Source organism: Prionailurus bengalensis, chromosome A2 (genome assembly GCF_016509475.1).
Source record: "Prionailurus bengalensis isolate Pbe53 chromosome A2, Fcat_Pben_1.1_paternal_pri, whole genome shotgun sequence".
In the NCBI taxonomy this organism is placed as follows: Eukaryota; Metazoa; Chordata; class Mammalia; order Carnivora; family Felidae; genus Prionailurus; species Prionailurus bengalensis.
The window spans coordinates 101,722,755-101,742,181 of record NC_057348.1 but is presented as its reverse complement, the minus strand read 5'-3'; the positions used below and the strand labels follow the sequence as shown (position 1 = coordinate 101,742,181).

Below are 19,427 nucleotides of genomic sequence, written 5' to 3'. Positions count from 1 at the left end.
GGTTAAAAGTGTCCAACTTTGATTTCAGGTCAGGTCATGATCTCACAGTTCGTGAGATTAAGTCCCTCATCAGGCTCTGGGCCGACAGGGTGAATCCTGCTTGGGAGTCTCTCTCCCCCTCTCTTGCCCCTTCCCAGCTCATGCTCTCTCTCTCTCAAAATAAACATTTTTAAAAATAAAATAAAATAAAACTTAGTTTCAGAACACTGACAAAGTTAATTTGGGCAGTAACAGAAACAATGGCAGATATTTCATCAAAAAAAAAAAATACCAGTGTGGCACATTAACATATTCTAACAAGTCTCTTGGATTACTTCTTTAAATAGTCACAATCTCAATGGCCAAGTGTACTTCAGTGTTTGAGTAAAGGAATTTGACCATCAGAAATCAATCATATTTTAGTTGTCTCTTTGGAACTCTGACATAGGATTAGGAAATAGAAAGTCAGCTCCTGCCAGGTGAGGATGATGTGAACAGAGTTTTGGCTGTTTGTCCAAGTCACTAATTAGAATTCGGGGGAATCAACAACTGGCAACTCTAAAGGCACCTCCAACTACAACAGCCACTACAGTCACCAAAAGACAGTCTCTAAGCCTTCTGCATCCATCACTTCTGGGACCTTTAGACTTGTCCTCCAATCCATCAGTGAGAAGAGACATGTTCTTACAAATGCAGAACCAAAAATATTAAACTGTTTTTGACCAAACTTGGAGCACTTGGCCAGCTTCTTGGCACTGGTAGTCTCCTAATTTTAGGATAAGGAAATTAGGAAATCTTTCTAATTTCTAGACTGTGTTCATACAAACAAATTGAAACTAAAATTCGCTCATGAGAATTCTGTTCTTCCCCATCCTAGTCAAAAGTAGTTGTAGATTTGTTACTTAAAATATTTCTGATAGTACAGAATGTAAAACGCAATGATACACCATAATTTTAAATTAAGGATTGTTTCCTTTATGAGCCCAGTCTCTGAAATCAGTCTCTGATATGCATGGGACTCCTGAGAAAATCCTGATTTGGCAACCAGTTTTTCAGAATTCAATTCTGTCTTTAAGATACTCACTTTTTGTCTCCTATAAACTAGGTAAATAGTAATTATCTTTATGCATATTAATGTTTTTAAATTTTGTACTTTTAATGCACCCACTAATTTGCATTTTATTTAAACAAAAATGTAAAGATGTATAATAAATATAAATAGGTAAATCTATTGATAATTGAATAAATATCAATAAATATCTGAAACTGGCACACAAACCAAGTCTTTAAAAGGCTTATTAGGGGCGCCTGGGTGGCTCAGTCGGCTGAGCGTCCGGCTTCGGCTCAGGTCATGATCTCACAGTTTGTGAGTTCGAGCCCCGCGTCAGGCTCTGTGCTGACAGCTCGGAGCTTGGAGCCTGTTTCAGATTCTGTGTCTCTCTCTCTCTGCTCCTCCCCTGCTCGTGCTCTGTCTCTGTCTCTTAAAAATAAATAAATAAACATTTAAATGTTTTTTTTAAAAAGGCTTATTAAACCCAGCCATTTGAATTTGCCTTAAGCTAAGAGTTGGCATTCAAAGTTGATGATGGAGATGCAAATTGCTTTTCCAAAGAGCTGTTTATATTGGTTAAGCTGCTTCTTACATGTAAAATAGTGGGGAAAAGGGAAAAGACAAACACTTTCTGAGGCTTATGATTTTTTTAATCTATTCTGTGCAAAAAATATGGCTTACAGTTTATTGCTGAAATGTAGGAACCTGAAGATTCCCAGTCCACAGTTTTAAATTTAACAAGTATCTCAATTGCTTGCAGAATAATTACTTCCAGAACTTTAATACTATTCTATTAACAGTTAAACCCCTTCTATTCATGCAGAGAAATTCTAACAAGAGCCATGGACTCAAAAATGCCCAATTGATACCATACCATGACAATGCATCGTTTTTATCATAAGTAGATAAACCAGTAACTTGTATCATTATTCTTCCATGAGGCAAGAATCTGCAATAGTTATTTCTTTGTAGTAATTTCAATTTTACTAAAATGTTTCTGAAAAGAACAATAGGTAATGACAAACACATGTTTGCATTAGGTGCTATTTCCACATTGCAGGTTTTTTCTATAACTTAGCAAAGTTATGAAATAATATTTAAGATTCTAGCGAAGGTGATTATCTTAGGACAACCTAAAATTTATTTTCTCCAAATAACAAATAAATTTCTAGTATAAGTAAAACTTAACTGACCAGTCTGTTAAAGCAACAAGTTGGTCTAATAGAGTTTTAATCTAACCCTTAGAACCTTCATCTTCATCATGATCCTCGTCTAGAACAGGAAGAGTATATTGGATACAAAGTTCTGTATCATCGTGACTTTTCTATATTACAGAGGGAGGTGATGATGTAGCAGTTTGGGATAAGTGTGTACAGGGCCAGAAGAGTCCTGAAAGTTTAGATTTTTAAAAATTGAAAGTCTTGTTGGAAGTTTGTTACATTTTCTTTTTCTTTTAAAGGAAAACTACACAGAAAAATAATTGAATTCATTGGATGTTAGCTATGTTCTTAAAAAGCAACATTTCAAGAAGAGATTGGAAAGCAGGACAGACGGGTGGAGATTGAAGTATATTTTTATCTCATCTTGAATTTGGAATTAAAAAAGGACAGATTAGACCCCATAATGGAAATCACAGTCCACTAATCAGATGATCCTAAAAATTTTTTAATGATTTTCTCTTTCTCATTTAGTCCTCTGTTTGCTAAGAGCAACTAACTCCTAAGTGATCATTATGATAAATAAATCCCAGAATAACAAGATTTATCTGTGGCAAATTTGTCCCACAGTTAGAATTCATGATGCATTCATTGCCTGTTGTGCCAGATAGAGTCTGTTCTAACATTAGCTTCTAAATTCCACGGCAAATTAATTAATGCATTGATAGAAATGGTTGTCGAGATACATTGGAGGATTTTGAGAGATGGACATTAAACGGAATGATGTGTCTTTGACTTGCAGTTGAAGGCTTTCTTTAGTCAAATCAGTTGCTGAGTCCTCACTTTAGAACTCTGTGGTCTTGTGTTCCCTGTAGTACTTCTATTATTTTCTATATGAGAACATACTTATCCTTATGCAGCATGAAGGGAAGATGAAAATGGGTTAGTGTTTTAATTTGGCTTCTTTGGTTAACCTTTGAGACTCTTAATATCCCAATCCCTCATTTGTGACTTTAAAAATGGGTTACCTTACGTACTTCTTCTTCTGTTTATTTCGCTGGGATTATATACAGTAATTTTTTTAAAAGAAAGTTTAATGTCCATAAACAATGCTATATAAATAAATTGATCCAATTTGGTATAAGTAAATTGAACACCTAAGCCTTCTCACTGCTATTGTAATTTTCTCAGTTGAGTTGTATGATAACAGTAGAATCAGGGAAAGCCAGCCAGAGTTCTTCAGACATCTTGACTTTCTTTTAAAGAAAAAAAAAATTACCTTCTTCTCAATCTCCCTGCTAAATAAAGACTCTACACAGGAAAAAAAAAAAAACAGCTATAATCATTTAGGAGACCTCAATCATCTCTTATGCTCATTGATATTTGGTATTCTTGAATTAACTAGCACGACAGTAAACCAAAAATGTGTGCAATGCCGTATGCCACAACTGTTTGCCAGGCTTGAGACTGAAACTCCTAACTTGTTTTGACTGGGCAACTAATAGCAATTTAGATAGTTCTGTACAAATTTAGAGACATGAGATGCAAAACCATTAATGTATTCCAGCACATTCTTCCTGTCAGAACCATTTAAATCACCATCTTACACAAGCACATATTGAAACTCAACTTTAAGCATTTTATTTTTATGTACATTTCATTTTGTCCAGAAATAAAATATCTAAATACAGACAGACTGTAATGTTGTATATGTATAGCTTTCAACAATACTTGAGCTGAATAAATGCTTTGTACATTAAGTTTGTCTTTTTAATGGAGGTCACAGCTACATTGATAAAATGGATTCCTCATATCCTTTTTTTTTCTTTTTTAACCAATAACAAGCAGAGAGACAAGTACAAGTTAATATTAATAAGCAGCTCAAATAACACTTGGTTAAACTATGTACAATACAAACCATTCATACAAATGAAGACTAGGATATTGAATTTGTTACAATATGTGTAGTAAAGATAAGACAGACACTTATAACTTACATGGTGTCTGTCAGGCATTTCCCTTCTTATATAATGATCAGAACTTGTTTTAAGCAGCCTTAGTTGGTCTCAACTTTGCGAAAGTCCAAAGACTGGTGATGAAAGCTGTAATCCAATGTCTGCCCACATGTAAATTCCAAATGTTTGCTCATCTTTACTGAAAACAGGCTCCCTCCATAGAAAAAAAAAAAAAAAAAGAGCCATCTTATATTACCTTGAATGTGCCTACTGTATGCTGGAAAAAAGTTACTACACTTTGTTGTGTTCATAAAATAAAGAATACTGAGCTCTAAAGACACATTTTTTTTTTTCCATTTGAACAAGCATATACTCCTACAGTAGTATTTACCAGTACAGCTACTCCAAGCAGTAGGAATGCATGAGTGGGGATTATTGATTAGCATGTACTCAAGACTTTAAAAGAGATTTCCATAACAGCAAGTGTTAGAAACCATTCACTGTCTAGTTAATCCTTTTGCTTGATGATAGTTTATCCTGAACCATTATGAGTCAGATAATGAAAGCCCTCCTGACAGCAATCATGACAGATGCAAGCTGAAATGTATATGAACGTGTGTTTGTGTATATCTATGTGTGAGAGTATGTCTTCAAGTGTGCCTTTAAAACCTGTAGTGATTTACAACTATGCTGAGAGATGAAGCTGACTGGGCAGAAATTACATCGGATTGTTTTCCACTAGCGTCTTTGCAGCCAGTTGACGAGAGCAGCAGTGTAGACACATTCCAGGCAACAGATGTGACCTTCCTCTTTGAGGTAACAGCCCTGTCATATGACCTTTAATTCCTCAGGCTTCAGTCTCACCCATGTCCATCCTCATCCGGAGGGGAAGTAAGGTGTGTCACTGTGGTAGTTGTAGTCAGGGCACACTTTCTGTACTAGTTTATAATCTGTACTATAAAAGGAAATGTAAATACAGATCACCTTGAAGGGCTTGGAGCAGAGCCAGGATACATGACTTTGGGTCTGCTCCTGGTAACAGGTTTTTGAAGGATCATAGTTGCAGAGTGTGTTCTTGGTAGCCTTGTCAACCTTCTCATATTCAATGCGACAGTTAAAGGACTTGGAATCTTTGGCATCAATCACGGTTTGTTGTGCCAAGTCGAATTCCACTATTTTTGTAGGGGGCACCAAGCTGACAGATACATTCCCTTGACCAGTGGAGTTATGCCTGAAATAAACACTAAATGTCCCATTGCCGTGATCTACAATTTTCCCAGTTATCAACAGGTTTAGCTTCACTGTTTTGATGTTGGAATGAAAATCACCCCATCCAAACATTTTCTTAAACTTGCCCGTCTTAACAATGGGCCTTCGCTTGGCCCTGGGCCGAGGCTCTTGTTGGTCTGTGGAGTTCCTCAGCCAGTCCCAAAGGTCTTGCTCAGAATAAGGTTCTGGGGTGTCATATCGCAGGTCTACATCTGTATCATTTTCTTTGCCACGAAAAGTCTGTGACAGGAGTCGGCTGATAGACAAGTCTTTGCTGCTTTCTGTCCATATGTGCTTTAGTGTGGATTTGCTGCTTCCTGATTTTAGAAGTTCTGACTTCCCACCATTCGTTAAATTGGCACATGTGACCTGCAAATGGAACAGAAAAAAATGGTGTTTACATCTCTGTATCTGAGAACAGCTCTTTCTCAGAGGCTCAGAATTAAATGAAGATACTTCACTTAAATTATCTTCAGCATTTGGCCAATATTTATCAACACATGATAAACACCACTTCTATTTTTATATAATGATGGGAGAGAGGAGGTATAGGTGGATAAAAACCACTAAACATGGCTGAAAGACTATATAAAAACATTGACTTTGACAAGGAAAAGACCATCTAAGATGAGTAGAGCAAACTGCATTCAAACAGAAATTAAACCAGTTATTTCTCAGCACTAAGATCCAAAAACTTTTAAAATAAAAACTTTACAAATAATTGTTACTTTTCTACTTCAAAATTGCCATTAGCTTTAAAACTATATGATTCTCAGAACTATATCAACCAACATCCTAAAGATTTTTGGTCACCCATGCCACAGTTATATTAGAAAAGTCAGTTTTGTCAAGAGACTCCAGTATATTTTAACTGGTCTAAAGAAATCATGTTTATTATCAGCTATTAGTAGCATGGAACATACTGGATAAGACATAATGTTTTTACCCTAAGGGCTTAAAATGTGGTCCAGGAAAAGGGACATAAATGAAAATATCAAATACACAATGTCTTATAGATAATTGTCAATCTAGAGAAGCTAACAACACATGGTCAGTGACAGAGAGGTCACTTCAAGTTGGATTGTGAGAGTCACATTCAGAGCCATTCTCCTGGGATCCTGGTCTTCTCTCTGGGAAGATTTAGATTCCACAGCTAGACCAGGGAACCCTAAATCTAACTGACTGATCAAACATTCAGATCTGTCTTGCCAAATTATACAGGCATTGTCCTATATTTCACAGCTCCTATATTTATGTTTTAGTGTAGAAGAAATAAAAGAAAGAAATGAGAATCCACGATGCATTCATTAGTCTAAAGTTAAAGCAGTGACTTCTGATCTTAACATGGAGAGCTCAAGGACAGTAGAGAAGACAGCTAAGGACCCACAGGAATCAAAACAGCCAATACAAATAAACCCTTTAAGATGTGGACTGATTGCCTGTAAGGTAAGTCTGCTAAAGAGCCAAGATTCACAATAAACCTCTATCACCAGCCCCCTCTAGAATCAGTTCTAAGTCCTATCTCAGACATGAGTCTGACTACCACTCAGTAGCCTCATTTGGGCCTGCTAGTCTCCTTCCAAACTGTTCTCAAAATAAGAGGTAATTGCTGGAGAGCTTTTTAATTCAGGCCTACTAGGAATTAGAGCTGCATTCTAGGGATCTCTCCACAGACTTAGGTGTGGAGGCTTCTTGCTAAGATACAACCCTGGCCTGAGAATGGCCTTTTACTCAGTCACTTGTGCTAAAAGGACTCTATCCCAATCCCTAGGGACTAGCGCATAAACTTTAAACCAGTCCTTCTGGAATCCATGCTCAGTGCTGCCACTTTCAAGCTGTGTGCCCTTGGTCAAGTCATTTAACATCCCTTTACTTAGTTTCCTGCAACTGCAAAGTGAGGGTAACAATGGTGCCTACCTCATAGCATGGCTAACACATGTAAATGGTTCAGTTAAATTTAGCTATGTTTATAAATCCCAAGCTGCTATGTGAAGACAAGTAGAGAAAAAAGGCCACCAAATAGTACATATGGAAGTCTGGCTTGAGAGTAGCTTTGCTCTTGGTCACATGGCCAAGTATTCAGAATCTGCACAGGATAGGTTTCCCAGGGACATATACATACAAGAGGGCCTGGTAATCTAAACTAGAACAAAATCACTTAGAACTTGTAATCTTGTCTTTTCACAGATTCCTCAGGAACAATGAGCTTTACATTACCAGCTGGTAAATAGTCTTATCTCTGCCCAGCTCAAACTGACAGATGTGAATTCTATGAGGCCATTCCCCTCTAGGATAAACTACCAGTTGAAGCTGGTCTCTTCCCAGTAATTCTGAGCTTTAAAAAAAACCCTGCAAGCTAGTTAGTCCCACACAAATTCATTGCATCTGAGACTAAATAAGATTTTACAATGGATTTACGTCCCATGACTATACCCTGAAAAACCAAGATGGCAATATTGGGTAGGCTAACACAAAATGTCACTATTTCAAGCTGCTAGTCTAAGTCCAGTTGCAACCCCTGTGATCCCCAAGGCAATAGTGATGCCTTTATAAAAAGATCCAGAAGGCCATTGTGCACAGAGGTTAACAGAGGAGAGACAAACACTGACCAAGGGAGAATAAGACCCTAGGGATGGGATGAGGCTCAGAAAAATGGATGGATTGTGGTGGGGATGAGATCACATGTAAGAGAAATACAGATCAGCCTCATGTACATAGTCTCCAAATTCTTAAAACATATTACCCAACTGAAATGAACAAACTTCCTCATGTGGAATCAAGGATGGCTATCATCAGATGGGCCACTATTGATCTTGGGGCAAATACTGGGAATTGAAAGAAGTTTGTCTTTGCTGCCAACTTTCTTTTAGTGCTAGGTTCTTCCCCTTCAGTTCTCCTCAACCCTTGAATTGGTCTCTCTCTTTTCCCCCTGCGCCCAAACTGCACCTTTTCCCCCTGCACCTGTTTTCAGAATCCCTTCATGCCAAAACATTCCAGAAATGGATCATACTCAAGCAGTATGTGAGTAAAAATAGCTAAGTGGCTGCCTTATCAAAATTCAATTTGTTGTTTAACAAGGACTGAATATTAAGTCTTAAAGGGATGAAACTGAGAAATAAATATCCTGTGGGGAGAGGGATGATACATAGAAATGTATGACTTTTCTTAAGGGAAAAGCATAAATTTCCCACCTATCCTCTTCACCTGATAATAAAGTCAGTTCTCTATGGAACAATTTTTACTCTAATATGAAAAGTATAATCCTTAGTAGTTCCCAAGTTAATATTATAACTTTATAATTTACAAAACAAATAAAAACAACTACAATTCTCCTACCAATTCACTGAAGGAAGTACATTTCAAAATACACTTTTTCTATAAAACAAACATTAATTTATAAGAGTAGTACATATCTGTTATCTTGGAGTTTATTTTTTGTATATTTGTTTTATGTTGTCTCAATGAAATCTAATTGGTTAGTCAAACATCCAAATCTCAACTTGCTTGATTTATATAAATGTTGTCGTTAACACAGCTTCTATATTTATGCTTAAGGTACAAGAAATAAAAGAAACAAATGCATATCCTATTTTCTCATTTTTACCTGGAATTACATAACTATTTTCCCATTCTTTGGATGACAAAAAAAAATACAGGAATGCATTTGGTACTGGCTTGGCACTTGTATCTCAGAATCAACACAGTTGATCAGGAGAGGCACTGTAATGAGCACTGGCTCAAGAAGCAGTAATGAAATTGTCCCAAAAAAGAAAGTTACATGTAATTAGACTGCAATCCAGCAATGGCATATAAGGAGTGAAAGAAAAGAAAAAAGAAAAGGAAAGGAAAGGAAAGGAAAGGAGAGGAGAGGAGAGGAGAGGAGAGAAAAGAAGAGAAGAGAAGAGAAAAGAAAAGAAAAGAAAAGAAAAGAAAAGAAAAGAAAAGAAAAGAAAAGAAAAGAAAAGAGAAAAGAAAAGAAACATGGAAGTGGGAGATAGGATTTTAAAGGACCAATCTATCCAAAAAAGACGCTAAGACTGGCAGGCAGAAAAACTTCTGAATTTCAGATAGAACAGAAATTTAGTTCTAAATTATACTCTCCACAGCTGTAGTGATTATGAGTATGAGTTCTGGAGTCAGATGGCCTCCCAATCCAGGCTGAGGTCTGTAACAGGTATATGATGTAGGGAAGTTGCTCAACTTGTGTATACTTATGTTTTTCTTTTGTAGAAAACAGGAGAATAATGCCCACCTCTCTCATAGAGCTACTGTGTGAATTAAACAGGACACTCTATTTAAGGCACTAAGAGCAGTACCTGGGCCACGGTGATTGTTCAACATTATTAATACTATTAACATCCTCAAATATTTTAACCTTTAAATCTCACTACATAATATTTTATGTAAATGAATAATAATAGGATGTGAGAGCAGAAAATATTTTCAAAAGAAAATCTCCTTTTTACATAACCAAAAACTTTAGCAAACAATTAAAAAAAGAAAGCATATAATTTTGAGAGTTCTTGTATTACAATGAAAAAACATCGCAGGTCGAATGGGCAGTAAAACTCAAGTTAACAAAAAATTAACATAAGTTCAGCCATTACGCTGCTCAGCTACCAAGTGCAATGAATTTATTTATAATGTGAAAGCCTTCCATTGGTGCTGATTGTCAAGACACCTCTCCAGAACATCTCAGTTTGAGCACAGAATCAAAGCAGGTTTCAGCTGTACTGTCAACAACACAGTCTGGAATATTCTATTCCCATTCCCTTCCCTTCCCTTCCCTTCCCTTCCCTTCCCTTCCTTTGGGTCCTTAGGAAATTCCCCAGACCTGTCGAGCATAAGCATCCTGATTTATTTTGTTTTATTAGTTCAATAACTATATAGTGAAACTCTGCTAATATTGAGTTAAATAATAGAAATACAAAGATAAATGAAACATGGTCCTTGCCCTCAAGAAGTTCACAGTCTAATGGGAAAATAAATTAAGCATGTTAACAGTGTGATGTATACAACATTCTAGTAGTTAAAATCAAAGTTAAAAGACAGAGAAGATGTAACAGTAGAAATAATCCTCAGATCTTGGAGATAAAAGATGTTTAGGAGTTCAACAGAGAGAAAATAAGCTTAAGGAGATCTTCTAAACATAAGGAACATACTGTGTAAAAGCAAAGAGCTTAGATGGGACATGTTAAATGTAAGAATGGAAAATAGTTCCTTATTGCTGAGCCTTAGGGAGCTCTGATAGGAAGGAAAAGAAGTTGTAAGAAGTGGGTAGAACTTGAAGAAGGTGGGCTAGGGTCATATCGTGATATTCCTACTAAGGCACTGAAACTTAATCTTATAGGTAATGTGGAAGCACTAAATTTTTTCTGTTTTGCTTTTTAAGTAGGTCATTCCAGTTCTAGAAGAATCCCTGATTAGACATTGAAGGGAGAGACCTTGAAGGAAGAATGACTGGTAGAATGATTCATTACATAACTAATTGTGATATTTCATTTGAGAAAGTAAAATGAGGCTTAACCAAGGCAATGGAAAAGAAAAAGATAAAAAATGGATATGAAATATTTCAGAGGTAGGATTAACTCAACTGGATGATTTTTTGGCTAAGCAGGAATATGAAAAGTTGAATTAACGAGTTTCCTGGCATCTGCAGGGAATACAAAGGTAACAAGTTAGCTGGAAAATATAATTAAATCTCAGAGGAAAACTGGAGGTTAAGGTGCCTGCAAGCCATTCCAGTGGTGCTATCTAAAGAAAGTTGATAACACGGGTCTGAATGTCTGGAGAAACGTGTGAGATGGTGATGTTGATTTTGTAGTATTAATAGATGCCATTCTGCAGATAGAACATGGGGATACGGAAGAAGGCTGGTAACAATATGTAATGCCAATGCTTTGAGGACAAACAGGAGAGGATCAAGGCTAGGTAGAGACAAAGGAGGCTATTAGAAAGAAAATAATGTTATAGAAACAAAGAAAACTTGGGGAGAGTAAAGACAGGCACAAGAAGATTCAAATTCCAAGTAAAAGTCTTGTGTAAAAGTGTAGACACCTGGAGAGAATCCTCTTGACTTTTGAATCCACTACTAATGACCTCATTGAAGCTCGTTTTCATGGTGGTGAAGACATGATGCTAGATGAGAAAGAGCAACTAGCTTGATGCATCCGCTCCCAGCTGCAGTCAGGAATCACTGGCTGTCTCGTTCTATCATATCGCTTTACATCTTAAGAACTTTCATTTTTGAAACACATACATATACACACAAAATTGAAAGTTTTTGAATCTTACCGAATAAAAAAGATATTAGTAAAAAGAAACATTACATCCAGAACACCCTCTACTATTGATATTATGAACATAATAACAAGTTTCTTTTTAAAAGTCACCTGAAGATTCTTTGATGTCAGTATATCTGAGTGGTAACAAAAGCGGTGAAGACTATGGCATAAAGATGAGTACAAATGAAAAAGCTGACAACCTCTAATGAACTCAGTTCTAAAAACACAAAGCATCATGAACTTTTTCTACAAGCAATTTATTCTATACCAGTGAAAACAGCAAATATACTTTCCGACAGTATAATTTGCCATGTCAAAAGTCACCAACGCCCATTCCAAAGGAGCAGGCTTGCCAGCCCAATGATACCATTTCCACAAATTATATGTGTTTGTCTTTCTCACTGTCTTAGAATCCCTAACGATAATAAAGATTCCTAACATAATTAGATGTATGAAATTGAAAGTATACATTAAAAAACATCCAAAAATAGGTGCAAAGAGAAGGGTCATTTCCTGCAACCATAAACACAGACAGAGCTTGGATCTAACATGAAGGGAAAATGTCTGGGGCAGGATCTGTGCATGGGGCTGAGAAGAAAATACGCCTCAGATGGCAGAATGTAAGATATAAGAGCTACCACACTTTGATCTAGCTCTTTCTCTGTATATTTTAGGGCCATACTTTCACATCGCTTTTTCTAATACCTTTTCATTAAAGGCTTACAATCACAATGTCCTATATCACCTTTTAAAATACCTTTCAATGATACCACTTTGGGAAAATAAACCACCCCTCTACTATATTGTCACCTCAGTTATGCTCCTGGCCTTATGAGACGGTATATAAACATTTCACTCCTCTACGTGTACTATCTCCAGCTAGAGGTTTCCCCAGATGTTGTGATAAGATGCCTTTTAATTTCTACTAACATGCACATTATTCTGTCGATCTATTACTATTCAATATAAATAATTTCAAGATTACTTTGAAAATTATGTATTTATTTCATCAACTGTATGAATACTTAAGCCAAAAATTTTAAACAACTTGATGCTTAAGCAATATCTTTCAACATTGAATAACTAATCAACAAAGTGGTCTTGCTCTATGATTACTTCATTTTAACAATTTTATGATTTGCTATGTTGACAATATGTTGCATACTATTAGCTGCTATTGGCTAAGGGCACACTATATTCCAGTCATTGTAATTAGTTTTCAGATATGGCATTGTATTGTATTTAAACTATTCAAACACACTTGTGCTCTCTCTCTCTCTCTCTCTCTCACACACACACACACACACACTTTGAAGTCAATATTGTTATCCTCAGCTTACAGATGGGGATATAAAAACTCAAAAAGAGCTTGACCAGATTACTGCTGTTAAGTGAAAAAGCTACTCCCTATTATTCCACAGGCTATGTCTTTTACTCTTAAAATTATTTTAAATATGAAATTCTACATTAATATGTTTATAAGAATATTCAAACATTATAGAATTTATGAAATGAAAAGTAAAAGCCTGGCTTCATCATCAACCTCTTCTCTCTTACAACCCATCTCTCTCTTCAGAGGTAAAAATCTGTCAAAATTTTGGTGTATATTGTTTATAAATATCTCAACTATTTTTCATATATAAATACTATGTATATAGTGTCATATTTTGTGAATTATATTGTATACTTTCCTATCAACAAAATACTTTAGAGAGACATATCTCTTATACATCCAGGTATATCATCTTTATTAAAGGGGAATATAGAATTTTATATATGAATGTACTATACTTCCACTTTTTGTTTACCTTTTTTGATAGATCCTTAATCATTACATTATTTCACAGACAGGTTACCTATAGTTGTTTTTTAACCTTGATTCTACTACTTTTTCTGCCATTGTTGTTTCAAATATCTCACTCCTTCCTCCCTTGAGCTGGATTTTAATTTTTATTGATGTATAGAGTTGTGTGATTCTTTTAGAAAGCGTTCAGAGGGGATAAACTAAGTTGTCTATGCCTTAAAATGTCTTTATAGGACATAGGCTTATACTGGGTCAAATGTTCATCATTTAATTCACTTTGTTCTGCTTAACGTTTTTCTTTCCAAAAAATAATTTAAATTTTCTCTATTTCAGGCATTGTGCAATCTCCAGCCTGTTTCTTAGCTAGTTCAGAGAAAAACATGCAGATATTTCCAGATATATGAGGCTTTTCATCAAATTTTCCCAAGAGGTCTATAAACTCTTTGAGGGATGTTCTTCTACAGTATGACATTTTGTAACTTGGGGGAGGGAATACCTCGCATACAGTAACCACTGTATAAATTACCTGTACGGTTTATATTCTTACTTACATCTATTTCAACAGTTAAGGTCATTAACCATTTAGTCACAATCAAGACTGGGGAGGGGTTGGTACATATGGCCTTAAGAGATTTCTCTCTTGAAGGTTTTGAGGCTGCACTTGACATTGACAATACCTGAAGTGATTTTATTATATATGATAAGCCAGAGGAAATGGGTTAGTGTTTTAATACATCAAAAATACATCATTTCCTTATGCTGCAAAGCAGTGCTCCAGGAACAACAGTGTTGCATTAACAATGAAAAAGCAGAGAAGGAACTTTGTGCTTCTCCTTTAACCCAGTAGGTGCTATGAGATTGTACTGCATACAAACTAAGAAAATGGGCTTTGCAGTCAGAGATCGCAGGACTAATTCCAAAATCTGCTATTTTATCATTAGTGACTCTTTAGGACGACATTTTCTCCAATAGAAAATAGAGATGATACCCCACTCATTGGGTTTTCATGAACATAAAGTAGAAGATTTTATATGTAATACACATAAAAATAGGGGAAACAGTATGAGTTCGACATGTGAGAGCTATTATGCTTGGCTTGGTTATGAAACCCTCAAGAAAAGAAAAACAAGCCTTTCAGAATGCACACTGCTATTCTATTCCTGGTTCTCACTAGAGACATTACATCTGCTCAAATGATCCAAACAAACTGAGATGAAAATTGGCATAATTGTAACAACTCTGTGGTCATCTTTAGCAGTAGGCGGTGATAAGGGACCATGCTGATTACATTATGATTTAGTATTGGCAATGTGGGCAATAATTTATCTTTAACATAATAATTTTAAAAGAAGGACTCCTGACCAGACAGAACATTCCATGTCATCCTCAAAAACTAGAAACACGGTGTCCCTGTCAGTTTGAAGAATGCTCAAATGGCTAAGAATTTTAGGTATGTTACCCCATGAGTTCTCATGTTTCCACAGAGGATGGCTCACTTCTAACATAGGGTACTAACTGTTCTCAACATCACTATATTAGAAATTGGTGTGAGTCATGGATAACTGAGCTCCTCACGAGTTTGTATAACCATAATCATTAGCTTTCTCTTTGGTTCCTTTTCCTACAGGTACTCTTAAGACATTATATTGGGGCGCCTGGGTGGCGCAGTCGGTTAAGCGTCCGACTTCAGCCAGGTCACGATCTCTCGGTCCGGGAGTTTGAGCCCCGCGTCAGGCTCTGGGCTGATGGCTCAGAGCCTGGAGCCTGTTTCTGATTCTGTGTCTCCCTCTCTCTCTGCCCCTCCCCCGTTCATGCTCTGTCTCTCTCTGTCCCAAAAATAAATAAACGTTGGAAAAAAAAAAAAGAAATTATATTAAAAATCTTCTTCGTTCTTTAACTGCAGGGGAAAAACACACCTTATGAAGAGGCATGAACAATAGTTTCTGTTACTGAGAAATACAGTTTTTCATCCTGTGAAAATATTGTCCCCTCCCTCATGCTTGCTGTATAAACTAATGTAAGTTTTGACACATAAACACATTAATATTAATGAGAAATTAAATGTAATTATTCCACTTAGCCTCACTTAACCCATTCTTTCAGAGTGTAACTATGGATTACCCAGGTTTGCATTGCAAAAGTTGCTCTTTTGTTAGCATTTTATATTACTTCCATTTAGACTACATAAGGAGTAGCTCATGTAAAGACCTCTGGGTATGTGGTTAATATGATGAACAAAATGTCTAAAATAACATGTTGAAAGAGTATTTCTGGGCTGAAATAAAGCCATTTCAGCATCATTTTCAGCATCATTTTTTCATTACCCTTAAAGAGATTTGAATTTGTCAGTAAATCCAGATGTCTTTGAGGAAAAGAGAAATGTTGCATATGTAGGAATGGCTGGTTAGATCCAGTGTCTTTCTTTCTGAAATGAAGGTTAATATGAGTGATTTTCCTTAAAAAAAAAAAAAAGGTTTTTTATATGGATGGTAATGAAGGTCAAAGTGCATGCCCATCTAGCATGAACCAAACGAGGAAGGACTGATTCACCTTACAGCCCTATTTTCAGTAACTTATATCTACATATTGAGTAATAATAATAGTACACCTTATCCAAAAGAAGCTTAAATTCTTGAGGAATAAGGACTTTGATATTTTTTGAGACAATATACCTACTTACCCTCTGATTATCAAGAGATTGATCTGGAAACATTTCAATAGAGACAAAAAAATTATATAAAAGAAGTGATAAACTAGTTATAGGGCAATATCATCCCTTTGCCATTTAGGTCCTAGATAGGTTCAAAAATTCTTCTAGGACATCATTCTTATCAGGCTACGGTGTGTGGGCACTGCTAAGAGCTTCCCAGTTACAGAGTGGACAGCAAGCCAGACAGCCAACACAGAAATATAATAGGGGCTAAAATCCTAGAAATACAGTCCCTCCATACTACCATAAAAATCCTGTGGACTAAGAATCCCCAGTTTCCTCAAGTGGAACAAATACAGTGTTCTGAGAAGATACAAAATCTAGCAAGGAAAATGGACCCCTCACCATTTCATCAAAAGTTGATGATGATGGAGTTTGAGTTATGTAATAACTTTTGACATTGAGTAAATAAATATTTTTGGATCATGTTTTAGCCAAAGATGTGGTAAAGACACATACACCTAGAGCACCAGGCCCCAGTGGGTCTTAAACGTAGCTCAGGGAAGACACAACTCATGCACAGGGAACTTCAACGGCCAGCGTGTCCACAAAAATAAAAAAACAAATAAACAAACAAACAAACAAACAAAACGAAACAAAATAATAAAATCCCTTGAAAGCTCTTAAAGTAGCCTGTTGTTTTGTTTTGTTTTGCTCTGTTTTGTTTTTCTAAAGCCCCTCCCAAAATATTAGCAGGCATTCTTTGACTTTCAGTTTCTTTCTTGTAAGATTCCTAGCACTGGGTAAACAGACTCTATCCTCCACAGATCTCTTATCCAGTGCCCGTCAGCTTTGGAACCAAATGCACCTATTGTCCACCGTCTGGTTTAGATTTCACGTTGGTCTTTACCCACCCCTCTCTGCTATTCTCATGGCATGTGGAATCTCATACCAAAGAGCTAGATGGAAAAGGATATTTAGGCAGAGAAATTTCATAAACAAGAAAAAAGATGGACTCTGGATCATCTTTAATGATGATCCAATTAATCAGATATAGTGGCATGCCTGGAGTCCAAAAAGAAAAAACTTTGCTCTTATTGTCACCAAGGGAACTAAGTAAACGGTGTCACTAAATCAAAGAAGGATGTTCACCCAAAGTTTATGGTATAGGGAGATATAGATCATGAAAGGAATGGAGTAAACAGAGCTCCAAAATGACAGGATGCTGTAAGTGAAGTCACAATGGGAGTTTAAATGAAAATATGTCTACAGTCAGAGCTCTAAAATCCCCTTGACCTTTAATGTAACTTTTTTCTTCGGTTTAGATTAGATACCTGTTTATTATTGTTCTTTTTTTCACTTGTATTAAGTTTTGAATTTTAATTCTCATATAATTAACATACAGTGTTATGTTAGTTTCAGGTGTACAATATGGTGATTCAACAATTCCATACGTAACTCAGTGCTCATTACAGTAAGTGTACTCTTTGATCCCCATCACCTATTTGGGTGAAATAGGTGATAGAGATCACCCATCCCCCAAACCTTCTGCCCTCTGATAACCATCAATTTGTTCTCTATAGTTAAGAGTCTGTTTCTTGGTTTGTCTCTCTCTCTTTTTCCCTTTGTTATTTGTTTTGTTTCCTAAATTCCACACATGAGTGAAATCACATGGTATTTGTCTTTCTCTGACTTATTTAGCTTGGCATTATACTCTCTGGCTCCATACATATTGTTGCAAATGGCAATATTTAATTCTTTATTATGGTTGAATAATATTCCATTATATATATATATATATACACACACACACACACATATATATATATACACACACATACATATATGTATATATATACACATACCACATCGTCTTTATCCATTTATCTATTGATGGACACTTGGGTTGCTTCCATAAGTTGGCTATTGTAAATAATCCCACAAAACACATAGGGGTGCATATATCCCTTTGAATTAATGTGTTTGTTTTCTTTGGGTAAATACCCAGTAGTGGGACTACTGGATCATAGGGTAGTTCTATTTTTTATTTTTGAGGAATTGTCATACTATTATCCACAGTGACTGCACCAGTCTGCATTCCCACCAACAGTGCACAAGGGTTTCTTTTTCTCCATATCCTTGCCAACACTTGTTTCTTGTGTTTTTGAATTTAGTCATTCTGACAGGTATGAGGTGATCTCCTTCTATGTTTGATTTGCATTTCCTTGATAATGAGTGATGTTGAACACCTTTTCATGTGTCTGTTGATCATCTGTATGTCTTCTTTGGAGAAGTGTCTGTTCATGTCTTCTGCCCATTTTTAATTGGATTATTTGGAGTTTTTTGGTGTTGAGTTACATAAGTTCTTTATATATTTTGGATACTAACCCTTTATTGGATATGTCATTTGCAACTATCTTCTTCTCCCATTCAGTAGGTTGTCTTTTACTTTTGTTGATCGCTTCCTTCCCTTTGTAGAAGCTTTTCATTTTGATGTAATCGCAATAGTTTACTTCTGCTTTTATTTCCCTTCCCTCAGGAGATAAACCCAGAAAAATGTTGGTATAGCTGATGTCAGAGAAATTACTGCCTAAGCTCTCTCTTCTAGGATTTTTACGGCTTCAAGTCTCATATTTAGATCTTTAATCCATTTTGAATTTTTTTTGTGTGTATGGTGTAAAAAAGCGGTCCAGTTTCATTCTTTGGCAGGTAGCTGTCTGTTTTTTCCAACACCATTTATTGAACAGACTAATGAACTTTAAAATGACTTATTACAGCATTAGTAATTTGTAATGCCATGAAAACTTTGGATATAACGTATCATAGGATAACTGAAAGAAGGATAGGTTGTTAGGGTAGAATTTCCTTCCCTAGTATGTCCCTACGTTCACTTACTTCCAAACTCTGAGAGGCAGTTTATCCTTTTCAGAAGAGCTGGGTAACACTCTAGTTGCCACTAGAGGGCACAACTAGGACATCTGACAGCTGTCTTTATTCGTGGTGCTGAAGTCAGACAGAATTGTTATCATGAAGGGTTCCAGAGTTCTTTAAAAAAGAAGATAGAGCAGGAAACTTTGTAGTCACTGCTGAGTGACACAGCCCCAGGGAGCCACATCTTCTGTGAGTTGCAGAGACCAGGAAGGAGCTGCTGTTGCTCAATGAACTACAGCAATCACCAACTAAAGAAGCTCTTGTACATCTTCAGTTCCTAACAGATAGTGTGTTAAGGATTAAGACTCTTATATTATTTGTTTGGAACTAGTCTAGATCAGTGCACC

At 36.2% G+C, this 19,427-nt stretch overlaps 1 protein-coding gene across 1 annotated transcript in view; it reads right to left on the bottom strand.

Annotated features, from left to right (window-relative positions):
• Positions 1–3,805: 3,805 nt before the first annotated feature.
• The window catches only part of NXPH1 (neurexophilin 1), a 296,568-nt gene continuing 280,946 nt past the window's right edge, over positions 3,806–19,427 (bottom strand). Inside the window, exon 3 of the mRNA XM_043588970.1 lies at positions 3,806–5,780. Within this exon, the coding sequence (XP_043444905.1) occupies positions 5,019–5,780 (762 nt within the window). The 3' untranslated portion in view covers positions 3,806–5,018. The remainder of the gene's footprint in view (positions 5,781–19,427) is intronic.